This window comes from Thalassophryne amazonica, chromosome 1 (assembly GCF_902500255.1).
Source record: "Thalassophryne amazonica chromosome 1, fThaAma1.1, whole genome shotgun sequence".
NCBI classification, from domain to species: domain Eukaryota; kingdom Metazoa; phylum Chordata; class Actinopteri; order Batrachoidiformes; family Batrachoididae; genus Thalassophryne; species Thalassophryne amazonica.
This window is the reverse complement of record NC_047103.1, coordinates 24158718-24172146: the sequence shown is the minus strand read 5'-3', so window position 1 is coordinate 24172146 and position 13429 is coordinate 24158718. Positions and strand designations below refer to the sequence as shown.

At 42.9% G+C, this 13429-nt stretch overlaps 1 protein-coding gene across 1 annotated transcript in view; it reads right to left on the bottom strand.

Annotated features, from left to right (window-relative positions):
• The window catches only part of ankha (ANKH inorganic pyrophosphate transport regulator a), a 34927-nt gene extending 30014 nt beyond the window's left edge, over positions 1–4913 (bottom strand). The window contains exons 1-2 of the mRNA XM_034167356.1: positions 4555–4913; positions 75–291 (exon numbers count right to left, since the gene is read on the bottom strand). Of these exons, the coding sequence (XP_034023247.1) occupies positions 75–291; positions 4555–4650 (313 nt within the window). The 5' untranslated portion in view covers positions 4651–4913. The remainder of the gene's footprint in view (positions 1–74; positions 292–4554) is intronic.
• Positions 4914–13429: the final 8516 nt, after the last annotated feature.

Below are 13429 nucleotides of genomic sequence, written 5' to 3'. Positions count from 1 at the left end.
CAATTACTACAGTTACATAAATTGCATATGTGTTGTAAGTGCATCATGAACATTAACACCCCGGAAAAACCCACCTATTAAGATGTGAAGGATGAATGCGATGGCGCCAGCTGCCATCATGCAGAACACAGCCTTCCTTCGATCCCGCTTACTGTTGACAAACACCAAGCCCACATTCTTGAAATCACTCATGGGTCCAGTGAAGAATTTCATCAGGGAATAGGCCAAGCCATAACTGGCCAGCATTTCCACTGTATCCTCTTTGACTGTGGCTATGCCCCTATTAAGAGCCTGAAAGATATTCAAAGCAGAAGGAGTTCAGATTGTGACCACCACATGACCATGACTCTACCCATTTTTATCTGCACATGATGACAACTGCTCTTTCACCACAGCAGCGGCCCTCGATTAACCTGAGTACATTAAGAAAATGAAAACTGTACATGCTTTACAGCAGCAAAAGAAAAAAAAAAAAAACACCTCTATCTACTGCAAAGTAATGGGCATCATTAAAATGTCTGACAGAAAAAACACCAGTGGCTCAGACTAACAGTTCATTTCTATTCAATTGTTTTCTTTCTGGCTGCTTAAAAAGTCAGAACATATTGTTAAAAGCTACCTTTTCAGTCAAGATCCACTTTTGCATGGCAAAAACTGGACGACAAAGATTTTCTTAATCAATTCCATTTCTTTAAATCTAGAGTAAATATTTTGTGAACACACCAGTGATACTCCTCTCCCTTAGGGTAGGTGACGGTGGTTAAGCAGTGGGCCTGAGACCAGAGGCCCCTTGGTTCAAACTCCTGTCTGACTAAGTGGATATTATTCATAACTGTTATATCCACCACTGTGATTGTGTCAAGTGGTATCCTTATCCATCATACACCCATCAGAAGGCTCCAGCAAAACCACAGATCCCTTTCAAGCGAGCTACTTTTATTCGCCATCATGTTAGCTAGTACACCAGGCAAGTTTAAGCCCTTGAGATAGTAAGGCCTTGTCTTGAAAGTATTTTGCTATATTCAAGCTACTTTTATTTTCATGTACATAAACAGTCACATCCATAAATGTTTGGACAGTGCCCATTTTTGGTATTTTGTCTCTGTGGACCACCAGAATGGGGTTGCAATGATGCAGTCAAGATGTGATTGTTGTGTAGACTTTTAACTTTAATTCAAAAGGTTTGACAAAAATGCTACATTAACCATTATGGAATTACAGCCATTTTTATGCACTTTTACTACAGACTCCTACCGTTGCTGCTTGTTTGTAGGCATTTCTGTCCACAATTTTCAATCAATCAATCAATCAATTTTTTTATATAGCGCCAAATCACAACAAACAGTTGCCCCAAGGCGCTTTATATTGTAAGGCAAGGCCATACAATAATTATGTAAAACCCCAACGGTCAAAACGACCCCCTGTGAGCAAGCACTTGGCTACAGTGGAAAGGAAAAACTCCCTTTTAACAGGAAGAAACCTCCAGCAGAACCAGGCTCAGGGAGGGGCAGTCTTCTGCTGGGACTGGTTGGGGCTGAGGGAGAGAACCAGGAAAAAGACATGCTGTGGAGGGGAGCAGAGATCGATCACTAATGATTAAATGCAGAGTGGTGCATACAGAGCAAAAAGAGAAAGAAACAGTGCATCATGGGAACCCCCCAGCAGTCTACGTCTATAGCAGCATAACTAAGGGATGGTTCAGGGTCACCTGATCCAGCCCTAACTATAAGCTTTAGCAAAAAGGAAAGTTTTAAGCCTAATCTTAAAAGTAGAGAGGGTGTCTGTCTCCCTGATCTGAATTGGGAGCTGGTTCCACAGGAGAGGAGCCTGAAAGCTGAAGGCTCTGCCTCCCATTCTACTCTTACAAACCCTAGGAACTACAAGTAAGCCTGCAGTCTGAGAGCGAAGCGCTCTATTTTGTCTACTGTAAGTGAAATGGATGCCCTGCTTGGTGGAGGTCAGGTGACTGATCTGGCCATTGAAGACTATTCCATTTCTTTGCCTTAAAAAAGCTATTTTGTTGCTTTGGCAGTATGTTTTGGGTTATTATCCATCTGCCCTAAGCAGGCAGCTCAGTGGGATAAGAAGTTGGGCTATCAATATGTAATTCTACGTTCAGCTACTGGTCACACTGAGTATCCTTGGACAAAATACCTCATCTGCATTCTCCCAGTCCACCCTGCTGTGTGTTACTAACCTTGGCTGGGGAAATGTCTTGAATTGGACTGATGTTCCACTCAGAGGAAAATCATAGACTCTATCCTGTACATTATACCACCAGCACCAGTTGGCCTCAGGGCCTATATATAGATCTTCTTTCTTCTACTGTCCAAGAAACTGCTTATCAGTAAATTGTCCAATTACGTATGGCCTCTGTAAATGGAGGGTTAAAATTGGCTGCATTTCCTGAATGGTTAATCTGATTATATCTGTCAAGCCCCTTGAATTAAAGCCAGATGTCTACACTACAAGTACATCTTGCTTGTTTTACTTCAAATCTAGTGTGGTACTATCCAGATGCAAAATTACAATAACAACAACAATAATAATTTTAAAAAATGGCAATGTCCAAATATTTATGCACCCGACTGTACATGACCTGTGTGCCAGGATAAGAGTATGTACAGGAGCTACTCATAAGTATTTAATTTCTTCAGTAGAAATCATTGAATACATAATTACTTGGCAGCTGATGTGACGTGCTAGGCAAAAGAATGTCCTTTGATGAGAACAACAACCAAGAACATCTACTTTTCATACTAACACCCCCCCCCCCCCAAAAAAAATACTGCAGTCCTGCCTATAAATAGCAGGGGGTCAATAGCAGGTTTTTGTTTGTCTACAACACAATCACTTTCGGCTCCTCGTGATAGCAAAGCACCACCATTGTACCCTACCACACCTAATTTTTAGACCAACACGTCTACGGGCACGCAAATGAGTGCAAGTACAGTCACGATTTACAGAACGTGGGTGGTAGGTGTGAAAACAACAGCATCAGTTGGAATCTTGGAGTGAAACTTACACTATGTGATAGTTCACAGCAGAGAAAGATAGGGCCCATGATCTTCAAAGTTGTTAAAAAAAGGGGGGGGGGGGGCTGGAATGATCACAATCGACACCATAATTCAAAGGGTTCTTCCACTTTTTTGCATTTAAATCCCCTTGTCTGTATATATCATCTTATTATGAATCATGTCTGGTTCTTCAAAGTTATGTATAATTTTTAATACTGCAGCAGTGATTTACTTCCCAACATCACAGAACCATTAGACAAATGGTGGCAGTAACTGTGGCACTGGCTACAAAAACAAGGAGAAAATGTCTTCTGGAGACTGGATCCAAAATAGCTTCCAGATCCATTTCAAAAATCAAATCCCTCATGTTCTAATACTTTATCCATCTGCTTGCCAAATATCAGCATCTCACAACTCTGAGTTAAATATGTGCTAAATATTCTTCTGGATCTTAATTCCAGAATATATTCCAGCTAACCTCCAAAACTGAAACACTTCTTCCTCACAACATTATGTATTTGCTCACCAACTTTCACTGAAATCCATTAATTACTTTTTGTGTTATCCTGCTAAACGTCAAACAAACAGACAAAAACAACAAGGAAAACATGACCGCTTTGGTGGAGGTAAAAAGGGCATTAACAAAGATGGTGCAAAAAAATACCAAAAAAAAAAAAAATTTAAAAGCAATGAGGATCACTGCTTAACAGAGGAGATGACATGATGACAGCAGAAGTCATAGAAATATGTAGAGTTCATCCACTTGATAACAACAAAAATGTACCATATTTCATGAACATTGCCCTTAAGAGTTTTGAGTAATCCTGTTAAAAGAAGAGAAACAACGCGTGTACAACATAGTGTCAGCTCTAAATAAGACATTATTCCTAGTATATTATGGGTTTTACCTTCAGAACTAATGTATTTGTCATTATGTTATTTATATCATCCAACGGACATTACATAATCTTAATCCTAACATCCTCATGCTTAGACGCGGGTTTTTTTTGTTTTGTTTTTTAGCACGCATGCACATTATCTGTGCAGGTCTCCTGGGTGGATCCAGAGACCAGATCAAACTGAACGCCTGTGTAAACGACAAACAGGCCCCGATTCCGATTTACAGTTTAATCACACAGCAAACAAAACCTGAGGTTTGTTGTGATTATTGTAAAAGCCGGCTGCTTTTACATACAGATGCGCCTTTTTTTTAATACATTAATTGTTTTTTATTCGGGTGCACATGCTCGGTCTCTCTTCCTACTGTAAATAATAATCAGAACGCCCTTAATGCACAGTGCTCATTATCTGTCTGAAAGCTAAGCTAGCGTCAAGCTACAAAGATAAAAAGAAAAAAAAAATCAGTCCCTTTTTGGAAGTGAAAACGCGTTTTCTGCAATTAGTAGAGTCCAAATTTGTTCTAAATTGATGTCGGGCTGCGACGGTAGCAGCTGTCCGAGTAACACAGAGAAACATTTGATCCTTCAGGTTAAAACGGCAATGTTAGCAAAGGTGAGGCTGCGCAGAGGCGCTTTACCTGCTCGCCGAGGTCGATGGCAACATTAGTGATCGCCAAAGGCACCAGAAAGCGGAGGAGAGGCCAGTAAGGACTGAGGGAGCGAAACTCCACCATAGTACAAGCCGGCTTGACAGAGCGACGGCGGGCATCTGCCTCGGTCTTGGTGGATTAAAAACAAAACGCCAGCCGGTGTGAGTGCGCTGCCGGAGCAGCAGCAGCAGGCGCAACGAAGGTCAGCGGAAATCTCAGAGCGGCGGCGCATCTTCCGCGCAAATCATCGTCGAGGGGGTGGAGGGAGACGCACGGTGACATCAAACGGCGTCCAATTCGATCCAGGAAACGTCCAGACCGGTTTGGTTTTGATTTCCGGTTGCTGTGAAGCTGCTGGTGGTCTTTTATTTGTGCTGGGCGGGCGCTGGGACCCCTCCCCGAGGCGCGAGCTCACTCTGACATCATCAACGAACGATACCGAGTCACGATGCGCGATACAGCCGCGACATGGAGGGTGGAACCCAGCTGTGTACAATTCTTTATTTATTCGTCAAGGTGTAAAAGAGCCCCAAAACATACGTCATTCTTATGTTTTAATTTTATGACTTTTTGACACAAGATTTTTTTGGTTTGTTTGTTTGTTTAAATAAAGTTGATTCTACTCCTGTATTCCCGCCACTTTGGGTGGCAGCCGATAAAAAACTGCTGTGATTATTGCGATAAAAAGACATCTTGAATAGAACCTCACCACAATCGATTTTGGGGGCTGATACCGATATTAAGTAGAAAAACTGTATCGTACCAATGTATCTACCAATTAAAAAAACACTGATTCCTAACACTTTGTTGGGATACCCTTACAGTAAAGAAATTCAACTGAGGCTTAATGTTTTATGGTTTAGACATAAACTTTATTATAAGTAACTATAAATATAACCAATAGCCACCCAATGTATGTCATACTGCCTTTTTGTTGCACTGTTTGCATACACTAGACTTCTCATCTATTTTGGTCCTGCCTAACTAGCAGCATACTGACTACTTAGCTCTTATCACTACACCATGCCCACTCCTTGAAAATTAATGGTAACTGATCACTTTGTCTGTCCCATGTAGCAAATGTCACCAAAAGGTGGGGTCCCAGCCATGCTTGACAGCATTGTAAACTGTCAGATTACTCTCTGGTGGTCTATGTAATGACACCATTTACAACAGCTAGCCAAAGAGTTTTTCTCCATTATTTGGTAAAATAAAAACTTTCACAGTGGGGAAAAAATAACATCAATACCAGTATGTTCATGAAAGGCTTATAACAGCTGATATTATTGTCCAACCAGTATATCAGTCAGACACTCATCATGACATCAAAGCTGTACAGAAGGCAATTGATGAATTTCAAGGTCAAAATGTAATGTTAGGGTTAGGGTCAGACTTGGGATTACCCATGAACCGTGATATTGGATCGTTTAAATAATCACAAGTGCTGTACTAATCGCAATTTGTAGTTTGTCTACAATACTGTATCAACATCCTTTGTAGTTGTTTTTGTTGCTCTTCTGTTTTTTCAGGGTTTTTTCCCCATCTTTTGTATAAACCTTGTAACTGTTAAAATGGCCTCAGCAGTGGGTCACCCCTCTGAGGCTGGTCTGCTTGAGGTTTTTTCCTCAATAACATCAGAGGTAGTTTTTCCTTACCCCTGTCCCCTGTGTGCTTTCTCTGGGGAGTTGGTCAGGTTAGACCTTACCCATGTAAAGCACCTTGAGGCCTCTTTGTTGTGATTTGGCACTATATAAATTAAATTGAAATGAAATAAATTGAATTTAAAAACTTCTTGTGTGTACACACACACACACACACACACACACACACACACACACACACACACACACACACACACAGAATGTTCAGTTTTTTAAAAAGTGGTGCAGAAGCTTCTGTTGATTAGGGAGGAGGACAGAAATACCAAAGTGCTTTACATTGCTTTTACAGATGGGTAGATGAAGATAAACCCATGTCAGCTTGCACTGCTCAAACTCTATACTAGAGTTTCAATTGAAGAAAATGAAATTCATCCCATGTCAAATTTTTAGGCATTGATGTGGATGAGAATTTGAACCAGAAACAACACATTAGTTCTATCCACAACTAGAAGCACTCAGAGAATGCAAACCTCCACCAAGGCCATAGGGTCACTGACATCACATGGAATACCCTTTGGCAAAGAGACTTATTCCATGTGTTTCACGCGTCTACCGCTGTGTTTCAGATTCAGTGGTTAAACCCTTAGATCTTCAGCAAATGTATTTATAAAGAGAAACTGCATGAACTACACAAGTTTTTTTTTATTTTCTAATAACAAGTTTATTCAATGAGGAGAAACAAATGCTAAATTATTATTGTGTCGTAACTTAATTTTTGTTCAGCCTTTGTGACCCGTCTTCATGAAGTTAGATGCAAAAATGTTGAAATTAGCCCTATCCTGCAATGATAAAGAATCCTTTAAAAAATTACTGGATGTGTATTGTGTTTCGGATAATTATTTGAGATTTGAGCGATATACTTTATTGATCTCACAGTGGAGAAATTTTGTTTACACTCCAGTTACCGCAGACAGAAATCACTCCACAATTATTACTTGTTTACCGTAATAATGGCACACATCAGAATTAAAGACAGCACATACACATTTGACATTGTTTATGTGCACTAAGTTTGAAGAAGTCTGTTATCCGAATTGAGGCAAGTGGGTGAAGGCCACACAGCAACCCTGAGATGCGCCGCCGTCGGCTTGGGGGAAGTAATGGGGGCTGCAGCTAAAACTGAAGGGGAAAGGAGTGACATGAGCAGGCGCCGGTGTGGGGAGTGTTGATGGGGGACAGAAGGGGGTGGGGGGAGGGAATGGAGCATGCTTCAGTCCTGTGAAAAGCAGTTTATTGTCTTTGTGAGTTGAGATAAGAAACAGCCAAATGATCCCCAGGCCGAAGAAATTCCTCTGGAGGAAAACAGTCAGGCAATTTGACCTTCAGACTTGATAAGCCTGCAGTGTTATGGTTTGAGCAGTGAAAAACACTTTTTAACAGTTCCACTTGAACAACCAAATCCCAATTATGAATTAAGAATATTCCCAATTATGAATTAAAAATATTCACCGGCCTCTGAAATCTTCAACTTCAACAGCAATGCACGCATCTGCTCCAAGATGTTCAAGAGTGTTCAAGTGTCATCGCAGTCTGAGAATGCACTGCCCTGCCAACCTTGTTAATCATGATGGACAAGCGAGGGGCCGTGGTTCTTGATGCCGCCGTCTTGCCAATTTTCCGGTAGATCAGGGCAGCACATAAGCCAAAAAGTACCAGCCCTGCTACCATAAGACCAAAAATGAATAAATCCTCGATGTCCTCAACAAAGAAAGGCGCCAAGCATGCCACACGCCAGGAACTCCAGGAGTCAAAAACATAGCCTGCAGGATACGTTCCATCTGGGCAGGTAGGATCCCCCCGTCCTGACCTTCTTGTAGAAAAAAATGGTGTCAATAGCGTTCAGAGACCAGCTGATCAATTTCATGGTTAATCCAATAGTAGTCCAATAGATCCAGAATCCAATATAATTTGAGGAATTCACAGTCTGGTGAAGTAGAGACTTGAAGGTCAAATCAGAGAACAGAGATAAGGGAGAGCGGAGGAGATGCGACCGCCCTCATCGGAGTCCCAAGCTGTTTACCAAATTACCAAAATTTAATGACTTCTAAGTTAGGCCAAGATACACCCCTGGTAAAAATTTCATTGAAATCTATTGAGGATTTTTTGAGTAATCCTGCTAACAAACCAACCAACCAACCAACAAACAAACGGACACGACTGAAAACATAACCTCCTTGGTGGAGGTAAAAAAAAAACTAAGATAATTTGGAATCATAAGCAAACTCAGACATTTTGTAGATAAGGGTTGTCCATTGACCCTGTATTGTTCTCTTTAATTTTCAATATTATTAACATAATTTGGGCAAACACATACCTGCCCAACCTCCTTAAAATTTACACACTGCCGAAATGTTTTTTTTAAGACTGGCAACTTTTTCTAATTCAACAGAAGCTTCTGCAACATTCTCACAGGCTCAAACTGCCAGTCACTCTGGTTCTGCCACATTCCAATCTAATGGCTGCACTTACATAAGAAAAGGTGGCCTACTGAGTTGTAAATTACTCCAGCAGTGCCATTTGGCACCACCTTGGTCATTAAAGGAAGAAGTGCCATTTGGCACCACTCTGGTAGTTCCAGTGTTAAAGAACTTTTGTACACTTTCTGTAAATCCTATAAACTTAATTTCACTTCTCAAATATCACTGTGTTTGTCTGCTATATGATATATTTAACTGAAATTGCTGATCCAAACAACCAATGATTTATAAATGAAAATCATGGAAATCATCAGGGGTGCCCAAACTTTTACATACAACTGTACAGTGGTCCCTCGCTATAATGCGGTTCACCTTTCACGGCCTCGCAGTTTCGCTGATTTTTTTTAGTCTAATTTTGCATGCTTTTTTTTTTTTTTTTACAGCGCATTGTGTTCTGCATCCTCATCAAGCAGGCCGGTCGTGGCACCTCAAAGGCAGAGCACGCGCATTGTGTTCTGCGTGTCTTTTTATAAGAATCTTCTCGCCCAGAAAAAACAAAGAGTGCCAACAACTACCCATAACTGTGTTCTTCACTTGGAAAAAGACACCTGCACCGAGGTGTCACTCAGTGGAAAAAGACACGACAGCGGAGCGGCGCCAGGACGAAGAGGCGCGATCAGAGGAACTGTGAAATACTGGTCAGTCACTACTAATAATTTCTTATGTGTCCAACCTCGTAGGTTGATCGTTAAAATTAAATTCATTAGTTCTAAAAGCCATCATAAATATTTATAGGAAAATGTTCTATTTTTATTTCTCAAACAAATGTTTGGGCCTGAAAACAGGTTGGTCTTATTTTTCTACTAAGGTTTTAACTTTGAGAGTGTTTACACACAAGAGAAAAGTGAGAAAATGTTAATACCTGTTTGACAAAAGTGTATAATGAGGGGTTTTACAGCCTTAAAACATCTATAATAATTGTAAAAAAAATAACGCTGACTACGTCGCAGATTTCGCCTATTGTGGGTTATTTTTAGAACGTAACTCCCGCAATAAATGAGGGACCACTGTATATCAAATTTATTTTATCATTATTGTTATTATTTACTTTAAGTAATAGCAGTTTTTTGCCTGGATATTTTTTAACATTGAGGAGAGGGAAAATGAAACAAAAATTTGAGAATATTTATAACATGTAATACTACTTGTACAGTAAATGTTGCTTGAAGTGCTCTTTCTCAGCATGAAAACATATTGCTGCTCACAGAGCTTCACCTGTTTTCTAAGACTAGTTTCTACTACTCTTTCCCATAACTGCATGCTTTGGCTGATCAACTTAATGCCTCTGTAGTTACTGCAGCTCTGCACATCACCCTTGTTCTTGAAAATGTGAACCGGCATACTCTGTCTCCACTTCTCAGGCATCCTCTCACTTTCCAAGATTTTATTAAACAATCTGGTCAGGAACTCCACTGCCATCTCTCCTAAACATTTCCGTGCCACCACTTGAATGTCATCTGGACCAACTGCCATTCCATTCTTCATCCTTTTCATACTTTCCTGATTTACTCTCTCCACATCATCTAGCCTTTTCTCTCTCTCATTTTCTTCATTCATCAGCTCTTCAAAATATTCCCTCCAACTTCTCAACACACTCTCCTCACTTCACAGCACGTTACCTGGTATGTTTCGGACGCGGTCGGAGCACCGACCCAGCGTTTGAAAGGACCCAGCATAAAATAAGCAGAACACGGTTCAAAAGGTAACAGAATTTAATAAACATAACAGTGGGTGAAGTGCTAAACAACTAAAAAGTCCGCGGTCTGGTGAGGTGGAAACACGGCGCGCTCTCAACAGCGCAAACGGTCCAGAGCCACAGCAGTTCGGACCCAGGGACCCCGCCGACACCGCCCAGGTGGCCGCGACAAACCAAGTCTGTGAAGAAAGAAAACATGGAGGTGAGTCCAACTCCACACAGAGAGACACAACTCAAAGGTGCACGCAATCAGCAAACACTTCCTGGCTTAAATCAATACATCAGCTTCTCACCCTGCAGGCACGGAACAACTCAGTTCAAATCTCCACTGCAGCAGAAGCTGATTAGACAATTAGCATAATGTGACAGCTCGATACAACAAGGTGTGAGGGACACCAAATCCACTGTCATTACTTCATAAAAGTCACCAAAACCAAATTACCTCAGGAAGTGTGCTGAAGAGCGTGAGACCTCACCCAATCCTCCTTCACAGACTGTGGCGTCAAACCTGGAGCGGTCTCTGCGTCCGTGATGGTGAGATTGTTCTCCTGACGTCGATCTCACACGTCTGCTCACAAGGTCGAGTCTCTGGCCATCACACACTGTGCATTCAAGGTTTAAATGCAGCAATCTCTGATCAAGACAAAATACACCACAGCTGTAAGTCCTGATGACAAGCCTCAGGTGTTCAGGGTGAGGTCCTAATGCTCAGCCACTCAGTCCTGAATGCATACCACCTGGTGGGAGAAACAGAAAACAAAAACCAAGCCAGCCAAACACCCCAGCCCACAACAGTACCCCACCCTCACGGGAAGCCTCCCGGACCTGGGCCAGAAAAAACAAAGCCCCCCTCCAGGGACCATGGCTGGAATGTTGGCTGGGAACAAAAAACACCTCCTGCAGCGTCAGCTCCTTGTGCTGACGATCCAGCTGGGAAAGGCCCGTCTCCAGGAGCTGTGCGTTACTGTGCTCTGACGACAGCTCCATCATCAGCTGCTCAACCTGCAATGTTAATTTCTTCATGCAGTCATTGATCATCTCAATGTTGAGCTTCTCTACTTCTTCCTTCAGCTGGATAATGCACGCTTCCAGCCGCCTCTTCTCTGTCAACAGGGAACTTTGTGCCGAGACTATCACTCTCATCCTGGAGCTCATCCTTTCTCACCCTGAGCCTGTCTGCAGTAGACTGCTCCGCAGCTGACACTCCAGTGCAGAGATATCCTTTGTTGACTTTATTGGTCTTGCCCTCTGTTTCATTTAGCAAACCTGTTAGAGTCTAGACCTCTGACTGCATCTTTGTGTTCATTCCTGTTGACTCCTACTTTAGTTGTTCACTTTGCATAATTTTGGCCAGGAGTTCTTGAACCTGTGCACTCAGCCTTCTTCCGACTGTGTGTTAAAGTCTGCTTAGTCATAAAACAAAAAAAAGAAAAGACAAACACAAACAACCATACCAACCCCCCCCCTCCCCAGAGGACCGTCCCATCAAACCCCGGGAAGAGGAGAAAAGAAAAAACCCAAACTTAAGCTTGCAAAAAAAAAACTCTAACACCCCCACCCCCGGATGACATGTAGGGACCAACACCCCCCAGAGGACATCCCGCCAGCTCCAGGAGTAATAACCACAGCCGAGGTCCCTCTGGGATCCAAAGTCACCCACGGGGACTCCCAGCGCCTCCCAGAGGACCGTTCCATCAAACCCCAGGAAACGCCCCCCCCATGACTAACAGACCCAGCCCCAGCCGTCTACGGCTAGATGGACCCACAGTCCTTTCCCCCCCCAGAGGACACCACAGTCACACCCTGAGGGCAGAAACTGGGGAAAAAAAACAAAAAAACAAAACATACAAACAAAACAACAACCCCAACCCCACCCCCTCAGCGCAGTGGAAACTGGAAGTACGTCCAGTGTCACCAACCACGACTATACCCAAAAAGTCAACCGGGAGGAGTGGAACAGCGTTAATGGCGTACAGCACAAGACGGCGCCACCCCTCCGACTTTTAAACCAGCCACCAGCTGCGGGTATATTCCACTGCCCCAAACCTCAGCTACGCCGATGGCATACGGCTCAAAGGCGCGCTGAAGCCGGAGGTGGAACAGGGAATCAACAACAAAAAACACCCCAAACCCCCCCCCCCCCCCTCCCGGGTGCAGAGGTTACCCGGGAAACGCCCAGCATAACCAAACTGCACCACTCCAGCAACACCGACAACGTACGGCTCACACGGCTGGAGCCAGAGGAGAAGAGAGGGAACAACAAAAACAAAAAAAAAAAAGAAAAAAGAAAAAACAACCCAATTACCCCCCCCCCAGAGGACCGTCCCATCAAACCCTGGGAGGTGAAACCAAAAGAAATAAAAAAGAAAGACCAACAGACAAACATAAAGTCACCTGGGTCCATGCCATGCTCCAGACAGCCTGTATTTCAACTCCACCAGACCACTGACAGTGCTATAATCCACAAAAACAACAAATTAACCCCTGATAAAAACACCACATACTAAAACAAGAAACAGATAATAGACCAATAAAAAAAACTAACATTGGCCTACATCATCAAGTGCAAAGAATGGAAAAATGTATTTTCCATCCTTTGAACCTAGACGGTAATGTGACTCAGTCACCAACAGAGGGAGCCAAAGTGCCAAATAAGAAAATCCCTGTGGTAACAGAGTAAAAACCAATACACACTGCTGTAAACGACAGCAGGTTATAACAAACAGCTTAAAGTGCAAACTAAATACCACCGGGGCTGCTACAACAGGCGTCGGAGCCAGCTGCATGGGAGGAGACGGGGCTACAGCCGTAACAGCGGGGTGCAACACGACCCAAGCTGTAAACTCCGCCATGCGCGCACCAACGCGCACAACCCGGGCGGAGAGCACCCGCAACTGATCCCGGATCAACTCCAACATCTGCTGCAGCCTTCCCGGCAAAAATACCGTCTCTGCTTCCGCTGGTCCATTGTTAAATGGCCAGAGACTACTGTTATGTTTCGGACGCGGTCAGAGCACCGACCCAGCGTT